Source organism: Balaenoptera physalus (assembly GCF_965194825.1).
Source record: "Balaenoptera physalus genome assembly, chromosome: 7".
Taxonomy (NCBI): Eukaryota; Metazoa; Chordata; class Mammalia; order Artiodactyla; family Balaenopteridae; genus Balaenoptera; species Balaenoptera physalus.
In genome coordinates this window covers 80,819,303-80,843,227 of record NC_138886.1, presented here as the reverse complement: position 1 = coordinate 80,843,227, position 23,925 = coordinate 80,819,303, and the positions used below count along the sequence as shown (strand labels likewise).

The 23,925-nt window shown below is 52.4% G+C and overlaps 1 protein-coding gene, 1 long non-coding RNA gene and 1 pseudogene across 4 annotated transcripts; 1 reads left to right on the top strand and 2 right to left on the bottom strand.

Annotated features, from left to right (window-relative positions):
• Positions 1–93: 93 nt before the first annotated feature.
• Positions 94–11,896, bottom strand: LOC309663585. Its single transcript, XR_014265355.1, has 3 exons — positions 10,436–11,896; positions 3,671–8,228; positions 94–2,276 (listed from the first exon to the last, which is right to left on the bottom strand). It is a non-coding gene; the product is annotated as an uncharacterized lncRNA (long non-coding RNA).
• Positions 8,820–14,683, top strand: AQP3 (aquaporin 3 (Gill blood group)). Of its 2 annotated transcripts, XM_082467611.1 has the most exons (6): positions 8,821–8,989; positions 11,904–12,030; positions 12,392–12,529; positions 12,854–12,972; positions 13,242–13,459; positions 13,546–14,683. In XM_082467611.1, exons 1-6 carry the CDS (start codon positions 8,882–8,884, stop codon positions 13,712–13,714), a joined length of 879 nt encoding a protein of 292 aa, XP_082323737.1. In that variant the 5' UTR covers positions 8,821–8,881; the 3' UTR covers positions 13,715–14,683. The 2 variants fall into 2 exon arrangements, with proteins under 2 accessions (XP_082323738.1, XP_082323737.1); XM_082467612.1 differs by lacking the exon at positions 12,392–12,529 and having other exon boundaries at positions 8,820–8,989.
• Positions 14,582–22,715, bottom strand: LOC309663567 (GTP-binding nuclear protein Ran-like; annotated as a pseudogene). Its single transcript, XR_014268439.1, has 2 exons — positions 22,176–22,715; positions 14,582–20,944 (listed from the first exon to the last, which is right to left on the bottom strand). The product of XR_014268439.1 is annotated as a GTP-binding nuclear protein Ran-like (transcript).
• Between the last annotated feature and the right edge of the window lie 1,210 nt (positions 22,716–23,925).

Genomic DNA, 23,925 nt, shown 5'->3' with positions numbered 1-23,925 from the left:
GTTATTGGCTTGTCTGCCTTTTCTGCATGGTTTTGACCTTCTCTCCTAAATGTAAGCTCTTTGAGGGCAGGAAACATATTTGAACAGATTTCATGGCACCTAGTACAGCACTCTGCCCAAGTAGGATACAGGTGTGTGCAGAAGGGGCACCTGGCCCAGGCAGATGGAGGACAGGGCAGGCCACCAGAAGACTTCAAAGAAAAGAGAATCATGATTTGTGATCTCTGCCTAGAATGGGTAGGGTTTTGATGGTGAAAGGCCTGAGAATTAAAAAGTTGATGTTGGGAATTCCTTGGCAGTCCAATGGTTAGGATTCCACGCTCTCACAGCTGAGGGCCCGGGTTCAGTCCCTGGTCGAGGAACTAAAATCACTCAAGCTATGCAGTGCAGCCAAAAAAAAAAAAAAAAATAGGTTTATTGAGTGCCTGCCTAATAAGGTACCCTTGGTTATTTTCCATATCTTACATAAGGAAATTGATCATATAATCATACCAGCCCTATGAAGTACCTGCTTTTCCTCATTATCCTCATTTTCTGAATGAGGTCAAGTTCAGCAGCAGGTGGGGGTGTGTTTGTAGAGGGACTTGGATACCTGGCTATCTGGTTTCATCCTCAAGATGCTTAGCCACGCATGGGAACTCTGGTTTCCAATTTTGTCCCAATTCTGTTAGTCTTTGTGAACCCATGCCAGCCCCTGTCTGTCACTGTCATGGGACAGCTTGGCCTGGGGTTGAAATTAGTATAGGGAATACACTGATTGGCTGTGTGAACTGAGGTCTGTGTCCATCTCTCTCCCTGTGCCATTCATTCATGTACTCCAGACCTCAGTGTGCCAGGCTGTATTTTCAGTGAGATACAAGAGATGCAGTCCCAGCCCTGTGGTCGTTCCTGGCTTCTCAGCTTTCCTTTCTCTTAGTCCCTCACATGTGGCAGTCCCTCCGTGGACTCTGGGGAGGGACAGGGGGTACAGCCTGGTTTCAAACCATCCCGTTTCATCCCAGGGTCAGCTTCAGGCTCGTAGCTTCCTTCACAACCCCAGTGCAGGGAGCGTGTGGAATCTGCCCCCAGGTAAGCTCGTGGCTCCAAGAAGTGCAGATACCAGTCCCAATCAGGAGAAATGAGCCTTGGCCCCCTACCTCCCCATGTGGTCCTGGGCAAGTCACTTCCCCTTGCTGGGCTCAACCTCCCCATCTTTAAAATGGGCATGAAAAAAAAAGGGGCATGATAGGGACTTCCCTGGCGGCCCAGTGCTTAGGACTCTGCTTCCACTGCAAGGAGCATGGGCTTGATCCCTGGTCAGGGAGCTAAGATCCCTCAAGCCGTGCGGTGCAGCCAAAAAAAAAAAAAGAAAGAAAAAAAAGCCATGATAATGGCTTTGTCAGGTGCCCAGTGTGGCAAGGGAAGAGGGCAGATGACTCAGAAGCCCAAGGAGGTACATCCACCATGCTTTCTGCACTGCCTGCTCCAGCTTGGGGTGGGGGGTGAGGGGAGCAGGAAGTCCAGGCTCCAATTTCAATGCTTGCTCCAACCTGTTTTCCTTGGATTTTCTCTGTGAAGTAGGTGAGGAGGCTGGTGTGGTCTAACATGACCTTGGGGGAGAGGGGACATGAGGAGCTGGAGCCTCAGGGGAAGAGAAGGAGAGGAGCCTAGGAGGAACTCCTGCTGGAGCGAGGGTGTGCAGGGGGATGTGTGTTACGGCGCCGCCCACGCGTGCGTCTGCCCCTGTGGGCCTCTGCGTTTGCAAGTAGGCATGGATGGGGCGGGAGGCTGTGTGTGATGTATGGTGTGATCTGTCTGCTCTGTGTGTGTTGGAGTGGGGTGTGTGCACATCTGTATATACTAGTCTGCTTGTGCAGGTTTTTGCCTCCAGCTCTGGGTTGCTGTAAAAGGCAAAATCTGCTCTGTTTTTTTTTTTTTTTTTAATTTTTATTTATTTATATTTATCTTTGGCTGTGTTGGGTCTTCGTTTCTGTGCGAGGGCTTTCTCTAGTTGCGGCAAGCGGGGGCCACTCTTCATCGCGGTGCGCGGGCCTCTCACTGTCGCGGCCTCTCTTGTTGCGGAGCACAAGCTCCAGACGCGCAGGCTCAGTAGTTGTGGCTCACGGGCCTGGTTGCTCCGCAGCATGTGGGATCTTCCCAGACCAGGGCTCGAACCTGTGTCCCCTGCATTGGCAGGCAGATTCTCAACCGCTGCGCCACCAGGGAAGCCCTGCTCTGTTTTTAAAGAGCAAGTCAGGAGGAAAAGCTCTCAGGAGGCAGGAACTCTGGATTCCTTCCTGTAAATTTAAATGGCTGTAAATAAAGGCTTCCCCTTCTTGGGGCTTCAGTTTCCCCAGTTCTGTCAGACCTCCCAAACCTCTCTATGTAGTCACATTCAGTGAATTCTCAAAGGGTCCTCTCTTCGGGCTGTGCTATCTGACAACCTCCTCTAAACCAGAATCCTTTTAGCTGAAGACCCTGTTTTCCTCTGCCCAGCTCCTTACTTTGGAGAAAAAGAGCAAGACCCCAAAGCCCAGGGGTCCTTGCAGCAGGTTACATTCAGTGAAATCCTGAGGGCTGCTCCGTCCCTGACCTAGTAAGTCAGATTGGGCTAGTCTGAGGCCCACCACTTCCACCCCAATAAATATGCACCTAACCTCCTCAACATCTGGTACTTGCTTTGTGAGTCACAGATTAATCTAGGTGAGCGATAAAGATAAAGGGGAGGGGAAGCCTGGGGCACGTGAGTCACCCCCACCTTCCTCGGGAAAGGCCAGTCTGCCCACCTCTCTGCTGCAGAGAGAAGGTGACATCTTGGGCTGCCCTGGGGAACTAAGGGGGACAAGATTGTTCCAAACCCAGAGGGAGACTCACTTCCCTCTCCCACTTCAGTTTCTGGAAGAGGGAGGGAGAGGATAATTTTTCTCATTTGCAAGAGGCCCAGAGAGGTGTAGGAACTTGTCTAGGGTCACACAGGGAGTTACAGAGAATCTATGTATCCTGGCTGCAGGCCTTGCTTCTGAGCCTGGGCTTTCCCAGGGGTCGGGTGATGAGGAATAAAAGAATAGAGAGGCCGGAGCTCTGGATCTCTCCAGTGAGGCGGGGAGGAGTGAAAAGCCGGGCCCCGCCCCTGTCCTGGGCTGCCTGCCAGTCTTGGCCCTTCCCTTCTGCGCAAGGCAGCAGAATGAAGCTGTTATTAGACCCAGGGGAGCAAGGTCAAGGATCGGGGTGGCGGGTGGGAGCATGAGCACTCTGGTCCACCGCAAGCCTATGTCTCTGTTTCCCTGTCTGGGAGCTCTCCTCTGTTCTCCCAGGCTAGAAACCTCCACAGAACAGAGCTGGGGTCTCCTAGAGACTGACGAGGCCAAGGTTGGAGCCTGACTGAGGGGTCACTGAGGGGCATTGAGACCCAGCTCCTGTTCCACCTGATGGCCAAATGGTTTGGATGAAAAAGATAGATATGACATCCTGGCCTTTCCCCAGTCTCCCTCTCCACTGCCCCAAGGTCTAGAGAACCTCAGGAAGTCATTCCTGAAGTCTGACTGCAGAATCTCCGGCTGCGGGCTGTCCTCTCCTCTCGATCCTTCCCCTGAGACTTCTCTCCCTTAGGGCCAGCAGTGGGTGGCTGCCCTGTAATTAGCACCCAGACTGGGCTTGGATGAGGGGAGAGTATACTGGGGCTCATACATACCCGTCACCTTTCTGGAACACCAGATGCAGAGCCTTCCACCACCTGTCCTCCCACGGCCACCTTCAGACCGCAGGCCTCTCAGAGAGCAGTTGTCCTGGGCCCCACCCAGGTTCAGGTTCCTGTCTACGCAATTCTGCCTGCCTTCAACTTCAGCTTCTTGCCTACCTGCCCTGCCCATTCTGCCTCCTAAATCCCAAATCCAAACCCTCTCATCATGTTGTACCAGGTCCCTTTGTCTCCAGACTCCTCAACAGATCCCCACCTCCTATCGCTGGCTTTTATAAATACTGAACCCAGACCCACAGCCAAGCCCAGACAGGGATACACACAGATATGCACACAAAACCCCAGGGTCGCCCACATGTACACACAGACCTCCATGGGTACATGCATACACAGAGCCAAGAACGCACATGGATGTGCACGACATTCGTACAGGAGGAAACGTGACTCGTTAACGAGGCAGCTTCTGGAATGAACCTTTCCTTCTACATTGACTGTAATACAGTTTTCAAAGCCTGAAACATCTGTAATCTTGTCTGATTCTTTCAGGGGCCCTGGGTGTGTGTGTGTTGGGGGGACTCCACCTGAAACCTGCAGGAGACTGATGAGGAAACTGAAACTGAGGGGCGGGGAAAGGGAGCTGGCTCGGCCACCTGACTGGTCAGTGGCCAAGTGAGGCTTGGAGCTGAGCTTCTGGGTCTACAGGAGGGCTCTGCCCCCATCAGCCCAGCCCCTGTGGCTCTGGGCTCTTCCTCAGCACAGGGCCTAGGCCTCCCGTCCCATTCCTCTGCCTCCTCTCTGTGACCCTCTGCTGTCCTCAAAGGGTGCCGAGGGCAGCTCAGGGTGACACCAGAAGGTGAACACAGAGTCCCCGGGATATGGGTCAAAAGGTAGATTTTCTCAAGTTCCAGCGGGACATCTGGCCGGAGGTGCCCCGGGGTGTGGTTTGTGTTCACAGGCTCTCCTCCATCTCGTCTGCCTGGAGACAGGGGGTGACTGTTGGTGCAGCAGGAGGAACTGCTTGCCCACCCCCCAGTCTGGGGACGCTCATAAGAGGGTTATTCATCTCTGCTCTCCACTCCCCGTTCCTGTCCAGAGCCAGCCCCCGACTCTCAAGGCCCAGAAACAGGAATAGCATGCAGCAGTGGCCTAAGAGTGGGGCACACTCTAGACAGGGTGCTGAAGCATGGAGGGACCTGTGGCTCCCTGGCTTCCCTGCCCTCTTCACATCTCCTCCATATCCGCATGGCGTTTGAATCCAGCTCAACACTTAACGGGGGGGCTTCCCTGATGGCGCAGTGGTTAAGAATCAGCCTGCCAATGCAGGGGACATAGGTTCGAGCCCTGGTCCGGGAAGATCCCACATGCCACGGAGCAACTAAGCCCGTGCGACACAACTACTGAGCCTGTGCTCTAGAGCCTGCGAGCCGCAACTACTGAAGCCCATGCACCTAGAGCCCGTGCTCCGCAACAAGAGAAGTCACTGCAATGAGAAGCCCGTGCACAGCAACGAAGACCCAATGCAGCCCTAAATAAATAAATAAATAAATAATATTTTAAATAAATAAATAAATAAATAAACTTGAAAAATGTATGTCTGTCTGTTTTGGTCAGCCCCTCCCCCATCCCACTCCAATGCTCGGGAAGAGGTTAGGGGTTCAGGGAGGCCAGGGGGACTGTAGTATGACTTGTTTCCTATGTCTACACTCTTCTCCACTCCACTTGCTGACAGCAAGGCCCATGTCTCCTCCTCTGCTGGTTCAAGCTGCTCGCATTCAGGCAAAAAGAGTTTGGGGGGCAGGAAATGAAGGGCGTGCCACCACTACCCCTTACAGGGCCCCAGCCAGTCCCTCTGGTCCAACAGGCTGGCACTTGCGTCTTCAGCCCTTCCCTTGCCTGGGAACCCACTCCCCCAGCTCTGACCTCAAGGAGTCACGGCCTCCCACGGGGTGGATCGGCTGTCAGTCCCCTTCCTGGCTCAGCCCTCCTGCCCTCAGCCCTCCTGCACAGGTGAGACACAGACCTTGCTCAAGATGCGTTGGGAGGAGGTAGGGCCTCCACTTGTGCCTCGTCCTGGAGCTCCCAGGCAGGCAGGCTGGCTTCCAGCCCGTACTCAGGCTTTCCTTCCCGAAGCACAGGAGGGAGCCCAGATGGCGCTGGGTAAGCCGTGTGTCTCAGGGTCAGGGTCTGCCTCACCAAGCTCAGGCTCTTCCTGTGAAGCCGAGCTTCCTTCTATCTTTTGCTCCAGGGGGTGCCATTCACACTGACTACAATGAGAATGAGCCCCCTCACGCCAACACCTGCATCCAGTTGTGCAGTGAGGTCCTGCTTCAGCCCCCCAAACTCAGGCCAGCCAGCCCAGCGCTTCTGGACAAGCATCCTCAGGCCCTGACCCTCTTATTCCCAGATGACCCGAGGAGGGCTGACAGGAATAAGGGACCCTTGGAAAGCATTGCCTCCTTCCCCCTCCTCCAGGCAGGGTCCTCTCAGGCCCACTAAGAAGCACGAAGCCCTACCCATACCTCCTCAGCTCCAACCCTAACCCATCCCAATATGCATGGTGTGTACATGTATGAACATGTGTGTACACACTAGTTATAGATAAGAACCAGTTTGGTGGGAGTATATGGGGTCATGGTCTTGAAGGTTGGACCTTGATTTGGGGTGAGGGGCCATTGGGAACTGGCTCTCGTGCCACTTGCCAAGCCATGTGCCCCAGCATGGCGCTGCATCCACTGGGGAAGTGGGAGGTCACAAAGATGCTCTATGGTGAGCTGCAGCCCCAGGATTATAGGTGAGCACGTACACACATGTGCACATGTGTGAGCACATGTAAATGCACATGTGTAAATAGATGCTACTTACAAGATACACAGATCCACAGTTATGTGTGTGACCTGCCCCCTCAGGGTACAACCCATGTGAACACCTATGTGAACTGAGTGCAAACACATGTGTATATGGGGCGGGGGGGGGGGGAGGTGTGTGCTCTGCATGCTGATGGTGGAGCTGCCCCGTTTTTCTCCGGTTTCCAGGCCAGGCTCGGCTGCTGGCAGGCCCAGGACCGGCAGGAGTGAGGATGAGGTTCTGTGGGCTGGGGTTCCCTACTTTCTTTCAGTGTTGAGGAACCACTTTGCCACTTCCTGCCCTGTGCAGCCCCACCTGGGGCAGTGAGGGGCTGAGAAGCATACCAGGGAGTGGGGAGAAGAGAGTGAAGCCTTGTGGGGGGCTTTCCCCCTTTCCCACAGTCTGGGCTCTGGCACCAGGAGTCTAGGGTTTTGTCCTGAGTCACAGATGGGCAGTGGGGCCTCCGGCAGGCACTCAGTGATGGCTCCCTGATTTACCCTGGGCCCTCCCAGCCCATGGGGTTCAGGGGGTATGGTGCTTCTTCTTGGGCCAAGGGTCACGGGGGACCTCTTGTGTGGGGATTACATATATATGTGAGCCTATGGCTACGCTCTCATGGGCAATGGGCTCCCAGGAGCACGTGAACAAAGCTCAGGGTCTATAGGCAAGTATGGCTGCCAGCCTCGGGGGGTAGTGTGTGTGCGTGCACACCTGCATGTGCACCTGTGAATCTACCTATGTGTGTTGCCAAACACTCTTTGGGCATGAGTCGCCTCTGGAGCCCTCATTTGTGACAGCCATTCCTCAAGGGACAAGTCCCCTGGGCCCTTAGCCCACCTGGATTACGTCCCTTTGGAAAATGTGCTCTTCCCTGGCAAAGCTGCCTTTAGATACTGGGGTGAGGGCATATTTGCTCCCAGTCCTGTGGGAGTAAGGCCCAGGCTACCAGACCTCAGTTTTCCAATTATCAGATGCAGCATAGGGAACAGGGTTGCCCCATGCCTCCCCTCAGATGGGACTGACACACCCACAGTTCAGCCAGCTTAATCTCTTAAAGGGACAGACTTGCCCCTGGCCAGGGATCAGACAGAGTGGGAGAGGAGAGGGTTAAAAGCAGCTGGAACTCAGGACTTCCCCGGTGGTCCAGGGGTTAAGACTCCGCCCTCCCAATGCAGGGGGCCCGGGGTTTGATCCCCAGTCAGGGAACTAGATCCCACGTGTGCAGCCAAATAAATAAATATTAAAAATCAAAAAACAAACCGGCTGGAACTCACCTTGCTGGCAAGCATGTGGCCTGTGGCATGCCAGGACAACTGCAGCTCAGCCTCTGGAGCCATGTGCAAGATGCACACAGGTACAAGTGTGACAGCTCTGTTAACCCAGCCATGTTCAACAGTCATGAGCAAAGCCATGAAAAATGCCCAGAAAGTGTGATCAGGCACATAGGACAGATGTCATGTGTGGACACAGCTGAGAACGGAGCAGGTCAAGACATGCAACATGTGACATGTACTAATTGCACAAGAAGCAAGGGCCGGTGTACTCTGGCTGGAACTCAGCACCTGTGTTCCTGAGTCCACCTGGGTCTGGACTCTGAGAGGGTCTCTTCTCCCTTGGGGCCCACAGCCTCCTCCCTCCAGGCCCCTGACTGAGGACACTCCAGGTCCAGCCATCGTGTAGAGCTGGGGCTGGTTCCTTTCCTTTCTCTCTTTAAAAAAAAAAAAAAAAAAAAAATTTTATTAGCTGATTTTTATTGGAGTATGGTTGCTTGACAATGCTGTATTAGCTTCCACTGCACAGCAAAATGAATCAGCTATACATATACATATATCCCCTCCCTTTTGGATTTCCCTCCCACTTAGGACACCACAGTGCATTAAGCAGAGTTTCTTTCCTTTCTGACATGTCTCCTCTCCCCTCCACCGTGGTGAGGATGGCCGCGAGGCTCACCGCGAGTGGTCCAAGGAGGTCTCTTTGGCGGCTCCTTTTCCCCCCTTGAGCCCCCGTCCTGCACGTGCCTACACCCCATCATCGGCTCTCAGACTCCACAATCCCGCAGTCTGGTCTCAGCCCCCAGACACCTCCTCCCTGGGCCAACACCAGCCCTAAAGGCTCCTCACACCACACACCCCTACCTTCCTTATCAGCGTCCCCCCAACCCAACGTCCCCTCCAGCCTCCCTAGGCGAGCAGTGCGGGGTGGCCGCCCACTCCCGAGGCCGGCACCCGGCTCAGCGGGCGGCGTTGCCGGCGGGCGGGGCGCGTGCCTCCGGCTCCTATAAAGGGCACCACTCGGCGCTGACGGCCACTGCTGCTGCGTCCGCCGCCCGCCCGCCCGCCAGCACCGCCGCCTGCCCCAGCCATGGGTCGACAGAAGGAGCTGGTGTCCCGCTGCGGGGAGATGCTCCACATCCGCTACCGGCTGCTTCGCCAGGCGCTGGCTGAGTGCCTGGGGACCCTCATCCTCGTGGTGAGTGGAGAGAGAAGCCTCTCTCCAGCCCCACACTCCCCAGTGCCTCTGTTCACCGGAGGGTCTGTGTTTTTTAAGACAGCCTTGACCCCTCTCCCAGCTCTGATCCCTCGCCCCCAACTTGACCCCTTCCGGAGCACTCTTCGCCCATAGCGCTAACCCCCTCAGTGACTGACAGCTCCGACTCTTGCCAGAATGACAGCTGTTATGCCCCAGTGACAGCTCTGATCCTTTACCCTCTCACCAGTGACCCAGCCCACAGGCTGGGGACAGCAGTCACCTGTGCAGTCTGGGACCTCCAGCCCTTTCTGGCTTCCACAGCTCCCCAGGTTCCTAGAGTCCCAGCCCTGAGAGGCAGTGGAGGCAGTGGCAAATGGGCCCCTCTTGGGTTATTTGGGTCTTGGATGCCTGGCCCCTAATGAATAATTAAGCCTCAGAAAGTCCAAAAGTTGCCCTGCCGTAAGGACAGTTTGCCACAGGTTGGGGCAGAGGGCGGAGGCTACACAGCAAACAGCAAGAGGCAAGGAAGGAGGATCCTGAAGATAGGAGGCTGTGGAAGGCAGCTGTGCCCCCAGGCACAAAGGACGTGGTGTCACTAAAGTTCCTTCCCTTGTGCTGAATAACTCCCAGACAGATGCTGTCAGCTTCCATGCAGAAGCACTCTGAGTTACTCCCCGGGGCCTGAGTTACTGTACAGGTTCTCTGAGGGGGACGCTTCCCTGCCTGGGTTACTCCCCAGTCCCAGTTATTCCCTGGCTATGCCAGTTTGGGTCTGGGTTGTTCCTGGGTGACTCTGCACTTCTTGGGTGTGGCAGACACACCAGTTATGGGCTCCATTTCCTGTCCCAGTTACTCTCAGATTTTCGGCCACTCTTGTGGTTACACCCGTTTCCTTCTGGGTTACGTCTGGGTTCATTTGCTCCGTTGCAGGGGATGGGGTACTCCGTGTCCCAGTTCCAGCCCTAGGTAACATAGACCAGCCGGCCCCCTGCGGACTAACAAGATTAACTAGGGGCAAGTAGGGCTGTATGGCCCATGCCAAATGGGTGGTGGTGGTGGAGCAGATTCTACAGGGAGAGGAAAGCTGGACTCACCTCTGGCTTCCAGGAACAGGAAGCGGGGAAACCAGCTCCTGCCCCCGAGCCTTGTGTCCCCCCGTCCCTGTCTGATTTTTAGTGCAGCCCCCTGTTTGAGAGCAGCCAGGACAGAGCAAGTTGTCTTCCCTTCACAGAGGGGCCTCCCTATCTCCTCCCTAGTCTCAGTTTGCCTTCCCCCAAAGGAGCAGTCAGGCCTCCCGCTGAGCCCCAGGCTTCTCCCTGACCACAGAAGGAGGGTGTTATGTCTGTGAAGGCTTTCAGGCTCAGGTGGCTGAGAGGCATTTTGTATCAGTGCCCGAAGAGGAGAGGCCAGACCCGGGAGATGCCCAAGTGGTCGGTGAGGGCTTACCTGCATACCTCTGTGGGTTGGGGACCGAGAGCCTGCAGTGGCAGAATCAAGGCTGGCTTTCGGGCGAGGGAAGCCGCTTTCTCTGAGGCACCTAGTTAGGTGAGGAGAGGGAGAAGGAGCCGGGAGGAAGAGGAAGATTAGTTTCAAGGTGGTGGAACTGGCTCTGACAGCTTCTCCCTCCAAGGCCTCCTGGGATGGAGCCAGGTTTGGGCCTCAGGCAGGCAAGGAGCTGAGGCCAGGGCTGGCCAAGCCGGGCAGGGTGCCCCAGACCCTCACGTGCCTGTTCCAACACACATACAAACTTACACTCTCTGACCTTTGCTCTCACCTGCCTGCACACCTTTGCCCTGCATCACTGCTGCTGGCTTCCCCACTATCTCTTGGTCCTCGTGAAGGATGATAATCAAAATGCTTCACCACCCAGTACAGCAGGACACTGACCGTTTAGAAGGGACGAGGGCCCTTAGCGCAGGTTTTGGAAAATTTCTGCTGGATAGGCATACAAACTTTAGTTATGGAGAGGTGGGAGAGGAGAGCTGGGGCAGGGCTGGAGCAGCTTCGGGGGACTCTTTGGGGGCTCAGGGCAATGGCTCTTCACAGAGGAGCTAGTACAGAAACATTTTTACATCTGAACAAGGGGAACCGACAAATAGCACATTCTATACTTGCAGGACATCAGGGATTTTAGTCCTCTTGAATCCCCCCCCCCTAATTTCCAGCAGAAAGCTTACAACCAATCTCCCCACTTCCACTGCTCTGGGGGTCCTGGACTACGGCTAGTGAGACTAGACAGATGGCTGTCTTTAGGACCTCCAAATCTGAGTGGGGAACCTGGACCTCGGAGGGCAGGGAGGTCAGGGCGAGTGGAGAGGGGAGGCTCTGGGTCAGGAACAGGTCAAGGAGACTGAAGATCCTGAGAGGGAGAACAGGGAGAGGCAGGAGCTCTGACACCCCAGATTCAGGAGAAATGGACTCAAACTAACTTCTGGCTTCCTCCCTTTCTTTGCGCCCTCCCCCCCTCAGCTCTTCTTTGGGGCAGAGAGGGAGGCAATTGCAGGTGGGGGATGAGTGAGAGCCTTCCCACTCCTATGGACCAGGCCTGAAGGGCTGGGGGAGGAACTGCTCAGGTGAGAGTGTCCCCTTCCACCCACTCCTACTGAGAGTCAAGAAAAATCAGTGGAGATGGTTCAGCCATCTTCTGGGCTCGAAGTTGCAAACTTTGCTTCCAGTGCCTTCCATCGGACTCTGTTATTAGTAGAGTTGGGACATTGGGGCTAAGAGGGCATGTCTGCTTCTTCTGCAGGGTATAATTTCAGCAGGAGGAGGAGGGGTTCGATTCCAGGAAAGGACTTCTCACCCTCCCGTCCTCCCCATGAAGGCAGGGGGAGGTTGTTGGCTTCATCCCTGCCCTCTGGAGTGAGACTCACTGGTCCTCACCCTCCCTGCTTTGTTCTGTTTCCTGACACAGCTGTTTGGCTGTGGCTCTGTGGCCCAGGTCGTGCTCAGCCGGGGCACCCACGGTGGTTTCCTCACCATCAACCTGGCCTTTGGCTTCGCCGTCACCCTAGGCATCCTTATCGCTGGCCAGGTCTCTGGTAAGGCCTTACCCCACCCTCAGCCATCACCCCTCCACAGCATTCCCACAAGGTGTCCCGCTGGAGAATAGGGTGGGAGTGGAGGTCGTCTCAGAACAGGGCATAGCCAGGCCTTAGCTTTGGGTCCTTGGAAGAGAAGAGTGGTGAAGGAACTTGATACTTGGAAATTTCAACTCTCACCTTGGAATCAGAGATTAGTCGAGTTGGTCTGTTACACAGTCCAACACACCATTCTGTACAAGAAACCCTTCTCTGCATCCCTGCTCACCAGGGCCAGAGAGGGGGAGTATGGGGCGGGGGAGTCCTGGTCTCCCCACTGTGGCAGGCGGGGGCTAATAGGTTCCATCTCCCCTCTGCCCAGGGGCCCACCTGAACCCTGCTGTGACCTTTGCTATGTGCTTCCTGGCGCGTGAGCCCTGGATCAAGCTGCCCATCTACGCCATGGCTCAGACTCTGGGAGCCTTCCTGGGTGCCGGGATCGTTTTTGGGCTGTATTATGGTGAGCCTTCCCACCCTGCCTTCCTCCACTACCCCCTCCCTCTGGCACCAGGCCTTTCGATGACAGATAGCTGGGGCCTGCCCAGGCCCCGGGCTTATGACTCATTCACGCACAGGCCCCAGGAGGGGGTCATGAGGGGAAAGAAATGAGTCGGGCAACAATGGAGTCAGGCCCTCCACCCCTCCACTTTCCCACCCCCGACTCCAGGGTAATAAAGCAGCGATTACACTCACCTGTGACCCTTGGGAGGGTGGGCCCAGCCTGAGAGGGGAGATGGGGCTCAGGCCTCTGCCCTCACCCACTTGGTATCTAATCTGTGACCAGATGCAATCTGGGCCTTCGCCAACAACCAGCTTATAGTTTCGGGCCCCAATGGCACAGCCGGCATCTTTGCCACCTACCCCTCTGGACATTTGGACATGGTCAATGGCTTCTTCGACCAGGTACGGGCTGGGGGTGAGTGAGGGGAACTCGGGGAGGAGGACCAGGCTGCCTCGGGTTGCTCATGGGCTGGCTGGGGGACAGGACTCCTCGTCTAGAGCAGATTCCTAGGAGTCTGCAAATTTAACCAGAAAAAGTCTTAGCACCACTGCTCTGGAGAGCAGAGCGCGGGAGATGCCAAGACTCTGAGCGTGGAGGGAAGTTGGACGATGGAAGGAGGGGCCGGAAGGTGGATGGGGGCTCTTCTCACCCTGTTCTCCCCGCTCCCCAGTTCATTGGCACAGCCTCCCTCATCGTGTGTGTGCTGGCCATTGTGGACCCCTACAATAACCCTGTCCCGCGTGGCCTGGAGGCCTTCACTGTGGGCCTGGTGGTCCTGGTCATCGGCACCTCCATGGGCTTCAACTCTGGCTACGCCGTCAACCCCGCCCGGGACTTCGGCCCTCGCCTTTTCACAGCCATTGCCGGCTGGGGCTCGGAAGTCTTCACGTGAGTGCAGTCCCCGCCAGCGTGCGCCAGCCCGTCTCCCCTCTGCCCTGCCCCACGCGTCCCTGACCACATCTGTCTGCCCCCAGGACCGGCCGCCACTGGTGGTGGGTGCCCATCGTCTCCCCGCTCCTGGGTTCCATTGCGGGTGTCCTCGTGTATCAGCTCATGATCGGCTGCCACCTGGAACCGCCTCCACCCTCCACCGATGAGGAGAATGTGAAGCTGTCCCACGTGAAGCACAAGGGGCAGATATGAATGGGCAGGGGGCCTCCCGCCCACCCCCTCTCATGAGCATCCTTTGACTGTGCAGGGGCTGCTTCCTAGAAGCCCTCTTCATGACCCCGCTCCCAGGCTAAGAAGCTCCTTGTCTACCACTGTCCCTCTAGACAGCCCCCTTCAGGATTTTCCATCCTGAAGGAAATAGGACCCAATAGGACCGCTGGCCACTGCCTGGAAGCTGGTGGCACAGGGAGTAGGGCCAATCTAGTCCTTTGTCTCCCAAAGAGAGAGAATGGGCAGCAGATGTGTGCATGTGTGTGTGTGTGGTTTTCCAGATATTCAGGGCAAAGGACCAAGTGGAAAGGATTCTATCTGTGGGCGTGCGGGGGAGGCCCGGAGGGAGGGACGGTGTCGTGTCCATCTATGAGTGAGGAAAGCACCAGGGGTCTGCGTGTTTCAGGGGCTCCGTGTGGAGGAGGGTCCAGGTACATGTGTTTCTTAGTATGTGTGTGTCGGCTGTTTTTTCTACATAAGGGGCTTCTATAGGCTTTGGGAGAGGTAGGGTGGGAATATGAGTAGGGCTAGGAGGAGGGGACCACAGCCCAGATGAGGAGCTCTGGCTATTCATACATAAGTAGGAGCAGAGTGATGTGTTTCTGTCACAATGGAGGCATGAGGCGGGTGGGGTGAAGTCCAGGTCATAAGTTTCACATCTGCTCTTTAAAAAAAGAAAAAAAGAAGTGTATATATATATATATATATATATATGTGTGTGTGTGTGTGTATGTGTGTGTGTGTATATATATATATATATATATATATATATATATATATATATATATATATATATAAGATGTTACAGTTTTAGGGATGGGGGTTGGGAGACTCTAAATAGGCTCTTCATTTCTTTTTTTTTTTTTTCTTCACTCCTTTAATCCTCAACACATGTACTCTTTTGCCTTTTATAAAAAAAATAATAAAACATATGCCAATTGTGTAAATATCTCTCTGCTTGCTCTGCTGTTTTTCTGGCACCAGCTAAAGAGCTTCGCTGAGTTTGGCCACAGATAGCCAGAGCACCCTGAGGGCAGTACTCAAACCTGCCCTAGGGGCAGGGGTCAGTCACACAGAGAGGTCAGAGAGCTCCTTCAGCTCAGCTTGAACTCGGCGTCCCACACTTTTCCCCAAGCTTCCATCTTCCTGGGAGCCCCCAGTACAATGAATCACATCTTCCCAACCCCTGCACCCACCCACTACCCCAGGAAGGCAGGCTGAAGCCTGGCCTAGGGAAGAACTTTCTCCCAGGCAGAGCTGCCCAAAGGACAGGACTGCTACCCAAGAAATAGTGAGCTCCCTGTTGCTGGAAGAGACCAATCAGACCGGGAACCTGTTATTGCCTTCTACACCTCGCAGCTGTTTGGGCTCTATCACCTTCAACTAGACCTTGACCACGGCCCCCCGAGCAGCCTCTCTGACTCCAGTTTGCCCCAGTCAGTCCACACAGCAACCAGAGGGATCTTTCTGAAAACCCCTGCTGAAAGTGTGCCTCTTTCTACGGCTCTCCCCGCTACCCAGAGACAATTCAAATCCCTCCATCCTGCAGTCAGGCCCTCCAGGACCTGGCCCTGGTCCCTACACCTCCCCTCACAGTGCTCCATCCACCCCAGAATACTTTGTGTGCTCCTGTGCCTTCCTACCTCACTGCCCACTCACTGAAATCCTCCTGATCTGCTCCATCACCTCCTCCAGGAAGTCATCCCTGCCCTTACCCATTCTTTCACCATCTCTACAGTCAGTTGTCTGAACCCAGAGACCACAGCTGCATTCATTCGTGCCTCCTGTGCTTCAGTTCTTCAGTTCTTCAGTCTGAGGCACCCCTGTGTCCTTTAAGGCTGGGATCTGGGATTGGACTGACTCTGGTGCCCTGACTGAAGCCTGGGAAGCTCTGTTGGGAGATCACGTGCCCCTTCCCACCTCCTTCTCCTTCCTTACCGAATCCTCCTCAGATTTCACTGGGAATAAAAGGGAAGGAGGCCCCAACCCAAGCTCTCCTGCAGAGTTAACCACGTTGGGATGCCTGGATCTGGAGGAGAACTGTGGTTTTTAGAGGATAAGCCAACTCTTGCTCCCCAGAGACGATGGCCCAGAGGGGGTGGGTGGTAAATGCATGGTCACACAGCCTGGACCCTGGGCGGGTGGGGCTGGGGGAAGGCAGTTCCATCTCAGGTCTCCACCCACTCGTCCCCAGCTCCCAAGAGGCGTGTCTGGAATGTTGAAGGGACCTGAGCCAGAGGGAGTGTCCCCTTCTCAGGCCCTGGGGGGAGAAAGGGCAAACCAAGGGAGGAGAATGCGTGCTTCAGAGTTTCACTGCAGCCACACCTGTCCCGCTTTGGGTACCCTCACTCTGCTATCCTCCCCAGCATGCCCCATGCCCTTTGTCTTCTCTTACTCTCAAATCCTGCAGTTGACCCTGACCAGTCAGCCCAGGGGGTGGTGGGAGGGCTTCTGGCCCAGTGGTGAACAAGTAGTAAGACCTGGATTCCAAGCCCAGCTTGGCCTCTCTCTAGCTGTGTGATACTGGGGTGGTCATTTTCTTTCCCTGAACCTCAGTTTCTTCATCTGTGAATTGGGAAACATTGAGAGGAGGAGGTAATGGAAGATAATAGTCAATAAATGTCAAAAAAATGATTTGTTTCTGCAGAACAGGGGAGGGGGGATGGTGGTGGTGGAGAGATCTGAAGGCTGTTTTTTAAAGGTCATTGAATTTAATATCCTCTTCCGCCTCAGATTCCTTCCACGAATCTGAAGTTCCTGAGAGGGGGGAGGAAGAACGGCGTGATGGCTTGCCGTGCCCTAACTTGAGGAGGGTTTTGGGAGGAATAGAAGGGAGACACAAGAGGGGCCCACCACGGGTGTAGAGAGCAGAGGAGCATGCAGCCTAGGGAACACGATGGATGGAAGGTCAGACCAAGTGAGGAAGAGGAAGGCCTGGCCGCCCAGTGACAGAAGCCAAGTAGCAGCATGACCCCTGGGGGCAGGAGCGAGTCTTCCCACCTCCCCTACTCCCTTCTAAGATATGCCTCCTACCAGCAGTTCTGTCTGATAGCAAGTTCTAGAAAGAAACCTCTTCATCTCCTTCAGGAAAGTAGCTTAATCCGTTTTCCAGGGTGGACTTAGAGAGAGAATCAAGATCCCACATCTCATCTCTGTCCCTTCTTCCTGAGCTAGTCCTCTCCACAGCTATCTTTGGAGGAGCTCATGTTTCCTTAAAGCTCTGACTTGCTTGCATTGAAATCCACCTCCCTGAAACCTGAGCTTGGTTTCCATTTCCTTGTGTGCCTGCTTGTGTGTGCGCACATGCAGCTGTGCACCTCTCAGTGCTGCTGGGTGAAACTATCTTTCTCTCAGTCTGTCTGGTATGGCTCTGGGTCTGTGCCCCTGGCTGACCATGTCTCTGTCTCTTTCTGTGTCTCTGTCCCTGCCTGACTCTTTGTGTCTGGGTCTTTCTATGTGTACTTCTAAGTGAACATCTCATGTAACTAAGTACCTAAGAGAGACTGAGTGACCAGTCCCGCTCATCTTACCCCAGGGCATACTTCCTCCTTAATTCCTGGTAATGAGCTCTCTCCTTCTTGCTAACTCTTTCCCCTTGATTTTGTTTGTCTAAAAGCCTGGGTGGGGCCCCCCCCAGGCTTGGGGAGGCGTGGGTGGGGTAGAATTGGGTGGGGTGAGAAGGGGAGAGGAGGGACTACTCCACCCTGTACAGAGACCCCAGAGGCCAGAGACACCCTTGGTCCCCCACAGGAGGGTCTGTGAAGGTACTGGCCTCCTCACTGGGAGAAGGGAGCCTGTCCTGAGGTGGGGACACTGAGTTGTGCATCTGGGAATGCTGGCAGTGCAAAGGAAGGAGAAAGTCAGGTGGGGAGCCTCCTTCACCTGCAACTTTACCGAATTCATCAATTCATTCATCAATGAATTTGGTAAAGTTGCAGGACACAAAATTAATATACAGAAATCTGTTGCATTTCTATAGACTAACAATGAACTAACAGAAAGAGAAACTAAGGAACCAATCCTATTTACCATCGCATCAAAAAGAACAAGATACCTAAGAAAAAGCGTACCTAAGGAGGGAAAAGACCTGTACTTGGAAAACTATAAGACACTGATGAAAGAAATTGAAGACAGCACAAACAGATAGAAAGATATACCATGTTCTTGGACTGGAAGAATTAATATTGTTAAAATGGCTATACTACCTGAGGCCATCTACAGATTCAATGCAATCCCTGTCAAAATACCAAGGATATTTTTCACAGAACTAGAACAAATAATCTTAAAATTTGTATGGACCCTGAGTAGCCAAAACAATCTTGAGAAAGAAGAACAGAGCTGGAGGAATCACGTCCCACCTGACTTTCAGACTATACTACAAAGCTACAGTAATCAAAACACTATGGTACTGGCACAAAAACAGACACATAGATCAATGGAACAGAATAGAGAGCCCAGCAATAAACTCATGCACTTTTTGTCAATTAATCTATGACAAAGGAGGCAAGAATATACAATGGAGAAAAGACAGTCTCTTCAATAAGTGGTGCTGGGAAAACTGGACAACTACATGTAAACTAATGAAATTAGAACATTCTCTAACACTATATACAAAAATAAACTAAAAATGGATTAAGACCTAAATGTAAGACCAGAGACTGTGGGCTTCCCTGGTGGTGCAGTGGTTAAGAATCCGCCTGCCAATGGAGGGGACACGGGTTCAAGCCCTGGTCCAGGAAGATCTCACATGCTGTGGAGCAGCTAAGCCTGCGAGGCACAACTACTGAGCCCACATGCCACAACTACTGAAGCCCACGCACCGAGAGCCCATGTTCCGCAATAAGAGAAGCCACCGCAATGAGAAGCCTGAGCACCGCAATGAAGAGTAGCTCCTGCTTGCTGCAACTAGAGGAAGCCCGCACGCAGCAACGAAGACCCAACACAGCCAAAAAAAAAAAAAAAAAAAAAAACACCAGAGACCGTAAAACTCCTAGAGGAAAACAGGCAGAACACTCTTTGGCATAAATAGTAGCAATATTTTTTTGGATCAGTCTCCTAAAGCAAAGGAAATAAAACAAAAATAAGCAAATGGGACCTAATTAAACTTAAAAGCTTTTGCACAGCAAAGGAAACCACTGACAAAACGAAAAGACACCTACTGAATGGGAGAAAATATTTGCAAATGATATGACTGATAAGGAGCTAATACCCAACATATATAAACAGCTCATAAAACTCAACATCAAAAAAATAAACAACCTGATTAAAACATGGGCAGAAGACTTGGATAGACATTTCTTCAAAGAGAACATGCAGATGGCCAAGCAGCACGTGAAAAGATGCTCAACATCACTAATCATCAGGGAAATGCAAATCAAAACCACAATGAGCTATCACCTCATACCTGTCAGAATGGCTATCATCAAAAATAACACAAGTAACAAACATTGGTGAGGATGTGGAGAAAAGGGAACCCTTGGGACTGGTGGTCCAGTGGCTAAGACTCCGAGCTCCCAATGCAGTGGGTGGGCCGGGTTCAATCCCTGGTCAGGGAACTAGATCCCACGTGCATGCCGCAACTAAGAATTCACATGCTGCAACTAAATATCCCGCATGCTGCAACTGAGACCCGGCGCAGCCTAAATAAATAAATAAATAAATATGTTTTTTCCAAAAAGAAAGGGAACGCTCATACACTGTTGGTGGGAATATAAATTGGTGCAGCCACTGTGGAAACAGTATCTCAAAAAACTAAAAATAGAACTATTATATGACCCAGAAATACCACTCCTGGATATATATCTGAAAAAACCAAGAACACTAATTCTAAAAGATACACGCACTCCAATATTCATAGTAGCATTGTTTACAATTGATATGGAAAAAGATATGGAAACAACCTAAATGTCCATCAACAGATGAATGGATTAAGATGTGGTATATATATTATCCATTCATCTGTTAATCTTAATCCATTCATCTGCTGAATAATATTCCATTATATACATATAATGGATACTACTTATACTATATGTATACTACATATATGTATATATATATATAAATATATATACAATGGAATACTATTCAGCCATAAAAAAGAATGAAAATTTGTCCTTTGCAACAAAATGGATAGACTTGGAGGGTATTATGCTAAGTGAAATAAGTCAGACAGAGAAAAATACTGTATGATATCACTTTTTGTGTGTGTGTGTGTGATGTGACTGTAGCAGTCTATATTTGAAACTCAAGGAGGAAACAACTGTGTTCCAAAACACCTAAATAAGCAGGTCCAAACAATGAAGGCATTTTTTTAAACTGCCACATTCACTCCGAAGCCCATTCATCTCCTTCAGCATCCCAAAGATTAAGGACATGTTCTGCTTAGCTATATAGTAAAGTGGCAAACACGCTGCACCACTGACATCACAGGACAGTTGCTTATAAAACTAGACTTCTGACGCTGGGGTCCAGCTTCACTTTCTCCCCATCTGGGAGGGCAGTTGTCTGAGCAACCTCTAGATCCTGCTCGTACTGCGCTGCCAACGCTGAGTCCATGACCACCCCTGGCGGGGCGAGAGCTGGCATGGTGATGAACTCCAAGTTAGGGTCTCCCATCAGTTTTCTAGCAAGCCAGAGGAAGGGCTTTTCAAAGTCGTAGTTACTTTTGGCAGAAATGTCATAGTACTGAAGATTCTTCTTTCGGTGGAAGACAATTGACTTTGCCTTAACCTTTCTGTCCTTAATACCCACTTTGTTGCCACCCAACATCATGGGGATGTTCTCACACACTTGTACCAGATCTCTATGCCAGTTAGGCACGTTCTTGTAAGTAACTCTCGATGTTACATCAAACATTGTAATGGGCACATTTGAGCTTGGATATAATAGCTATCTCCCAGTCCACCAAATTTCTCCTGACCAGCTGCATCCCATACATTGAACTTAATAGGTCCTCTGTTGGTATGGAACACAAGGCGATGGACCTCAACACCCAAGGTAGCTACATACTTCTTCTCAAATTCACCAGATGACGTTTCACAAATGTAGTTTTTCCAGTACCACCATCACCAACCAATACAAGTTTGAACTGAACTTGGGGTTCTCCTTGGGCAGCCATCGTGATGTTACTTCTAGAAGCGTCTCCGTGCCTGTCTGACTGAGGGCTGGAAAGATGGCAGAAGCCTGTATGATATCATTTATATGTGGAATCTAAAAAATATAACAAACTAGTGAATATAACAAAAAAGAAACAGACTCATAGATACAGAGAACAAACTGGTGGTTACCAGATGGGAGATGGAAGGTGGGGGAGGGGTAATATAGGGGTAGGGGATTAAGAGGTACAAACCATTATATATAAAATAAGCTACAAGGATATATCATACAAACCAGGGAGGGACTTCCCTGGTGGTCCAGTAGTTAAGACTTCACCCTCCCAATGCAGGGAGCACGGGTTTGATCCCTGGTGGGGGAACTAAGATCCCACCTACTGCATGGCGTGGCCAAAACAAACAAACAAAAAAAACCACACAAAAAAAGCACAGGGAGGGCTTCCCTGGTGGCGCAGTTGTTGAGAATCTGCCTGCCGATGCAGGGAACACGGGTTCGAGCCCTGGTCTGGGAAGATCCCACATGCCGCGGAGCAACTAGGCCCGTGAGCCACTACTGAGCCTGCGCGTCTGGAGCCTGTGCTCCGCAGCAAGAGAGGTTGCGATAGTGAGAGGCCCGCGCACCACGATGAAGAGTGGTCCCCACTTGCCGCAACTAGAGAAAGCCCTCGCACAGAAACGAAGACCCAACACAGCCAAAAATAAATATTAAAAAATTAATTAATTAATTAATTAAAAAAAAAAGCACAGGGAATATAGCCAATATTTTATAGTAACTATAAATGGAGTATAACCTTTAAAAATTGTGAATTACTATACTGTACACCTGTAACTTATATAATGTACATCAACTATACTTCAATTAAAAAAATAAAGTAAAAACTAAACTAAACTATAAAAATTTTTTTAAATCAGAAGGAGGCACTGGGGCCCTCAAGGGGCTCACCTTGGAACACTGAGTAGAACGTCTGAGTCCTAAGCAGGCAGAGCAGTGGGTGTGTCCGCCCAGCAGCTGGGGGTGGCCTCCTCAGGCACTCAGTGTCTCCACACCTGGGGCCTTGGCCTTTGGTGCCAGGCTTATTTGCGGTAAGAAGGAGGATGGCAGTGGGAACAGAGACTCTGCCTGGTCTGGGCACTGTGGCTGTCCCAGAAAGGCACCCACCTTGCATAAAGGGGAAACTGAGGCCCAGAGTCTCACTCAGGGTCACAGAGCAGTGCAGCAAAGCCTGGATTAGAACTCAGCTTACTGTCCCCAACCTGGTTGCCCTGAACCCCTTTCCCAGGCAGCACTTTGCAACATCTCAGGGAGCAGGGCGCCCGGGCCAGATCACCTGTGTTCCAAACAAGCGCTTCCCAGACATGGGCCCTTGGGCGTGTGGTCTCATTTCCTCCAGATCCAATCTCCGCCTGCTCTGTGCCCAGGGAGGTTGACACCTGTGGGCCGCATCACCTGGGCCCTCTTGCCCTCTGGCTTCCAGGTGGGTTTGGTAAGTGGGAGGCACAGCTAGGAAATCAGAAGGCAGGGCGGGTGTGAGGGGGTCGGGAAGAAAGTCTGGGTACTCACGCCTTTTCCAGGACTTTCACTGCATCCAGTAACACTGCTCTCTCCTCTCGCCTCCTCTGGCTGAGGACGGAATGGCTGCCCACTGTTAGTGCTTGGGCCATCCCTTGACCCTGCCCCGCCTCTGTAAATAGTCCCTTCCTAAACTCTCTTCAGTGAAGCCCTCTGACAATATACTGTTCCTGCTGGATTTCTGACAGGTTCCACTTCTCTACTCTTTAGTTTCTTCATCTGTAAAATGGGGATAATAGATAGTTCTACTTACCTCATTAAGTTGCACAAGGTGAGGACTGAATGAGTTAACACGTGTATGGAACAACGCCAGATGTAGCAGTGAGTGCTGTAGAATATAAAATAATAATAATACTATCACTGTCATGCTTCCTTCCTTGTGAGCTCCCAGTGTACTGTGAGGAGAGAAAGTGTGAAGCCAGGCTTGGAGAGAGATACCTGACTGTCCAAGGCCATCTCCTCCAGCTCCAGGCTGCTTGGCGCTTCCATGGGACCTTTGTCAGCCTGGTTGTTTAGCCTCAGTCCCTCCAACTCAAGTGGAACCAACTTTCCCTAGGAAGACTGGAGTCAGGGGAGATGAAACCAGAGCCCCATTCCCATCCTGGCTCTTCTCTAGAAAACTCAGGTTCCTGAGAAACGGAGAGGTAGGCACCCCACCATTTCGTGGGGCTCTGGGGATCTGGTAGAGGTTGAGAATGGTTGCGGTGATGCATTAGGGGTGTAGAGGGAGAGGGTTGATCCCAGGGCGGCTGAAGACAGAAGCAAAAATCCCAATCTGTGTTTCCAAACCTTGTTTCTTTGCTACTCAGGAAATCCTTCCTCAGGGCTCACTGCCATCCTGCTTCAGCTCCCAGGACAATTACCATGACACTGTGGGTCTTTTCCAGCTTTCACCAATGCACCGGGAGTTCCAGTAGCTTTGGGAGGAGGAAGAGGGTCTGTGTGCCCCTACCCAATCCTGCATATGACCGAAAGACGGGAGGTCTGGGGGTCACTAATGGGGGGTCTTATGGACAGCTGAGGTTGCCAGTGGGGTGAGATTATGAAGAGGCTGAAAACTGACTAATAACCTGACACCTCCCTGGACTGCCTTGGTCATACCTTCAGGTCAGATGTGATGTGGTGTGGAGAAGGGGTGGGTGCTACTCTTCTCTGTCTCCAGAGCTCTCTGGGGATAAAGGCTTAAACCAGATGCAGTCATCTCAACCAGCTTCTCTGATCCTTGCTGTGGGAAGTCGTCTTGGCCCACTCCCAGGAACCTTAGCCCCTGTCTCTTCTCTGGAAGCCCCTTTGAGGAGTGATGGACTTTTGCCAGGCTTCCTCACTGTGCTCAGAGCCAAGGAGGCCTGACTGGGTGAGGGAAGGGAGGACTCTGGGAGTCCTGATAACCATCTGGACATGGTCCACCACTCACCTCCATGGAGACACCCCACCCCCACCCCATAGCCAAGGAAGTACCTGGAATGTCCTGCCTCCCACCCTCATCCTTTGCCTCTCTGCTCAGGGTC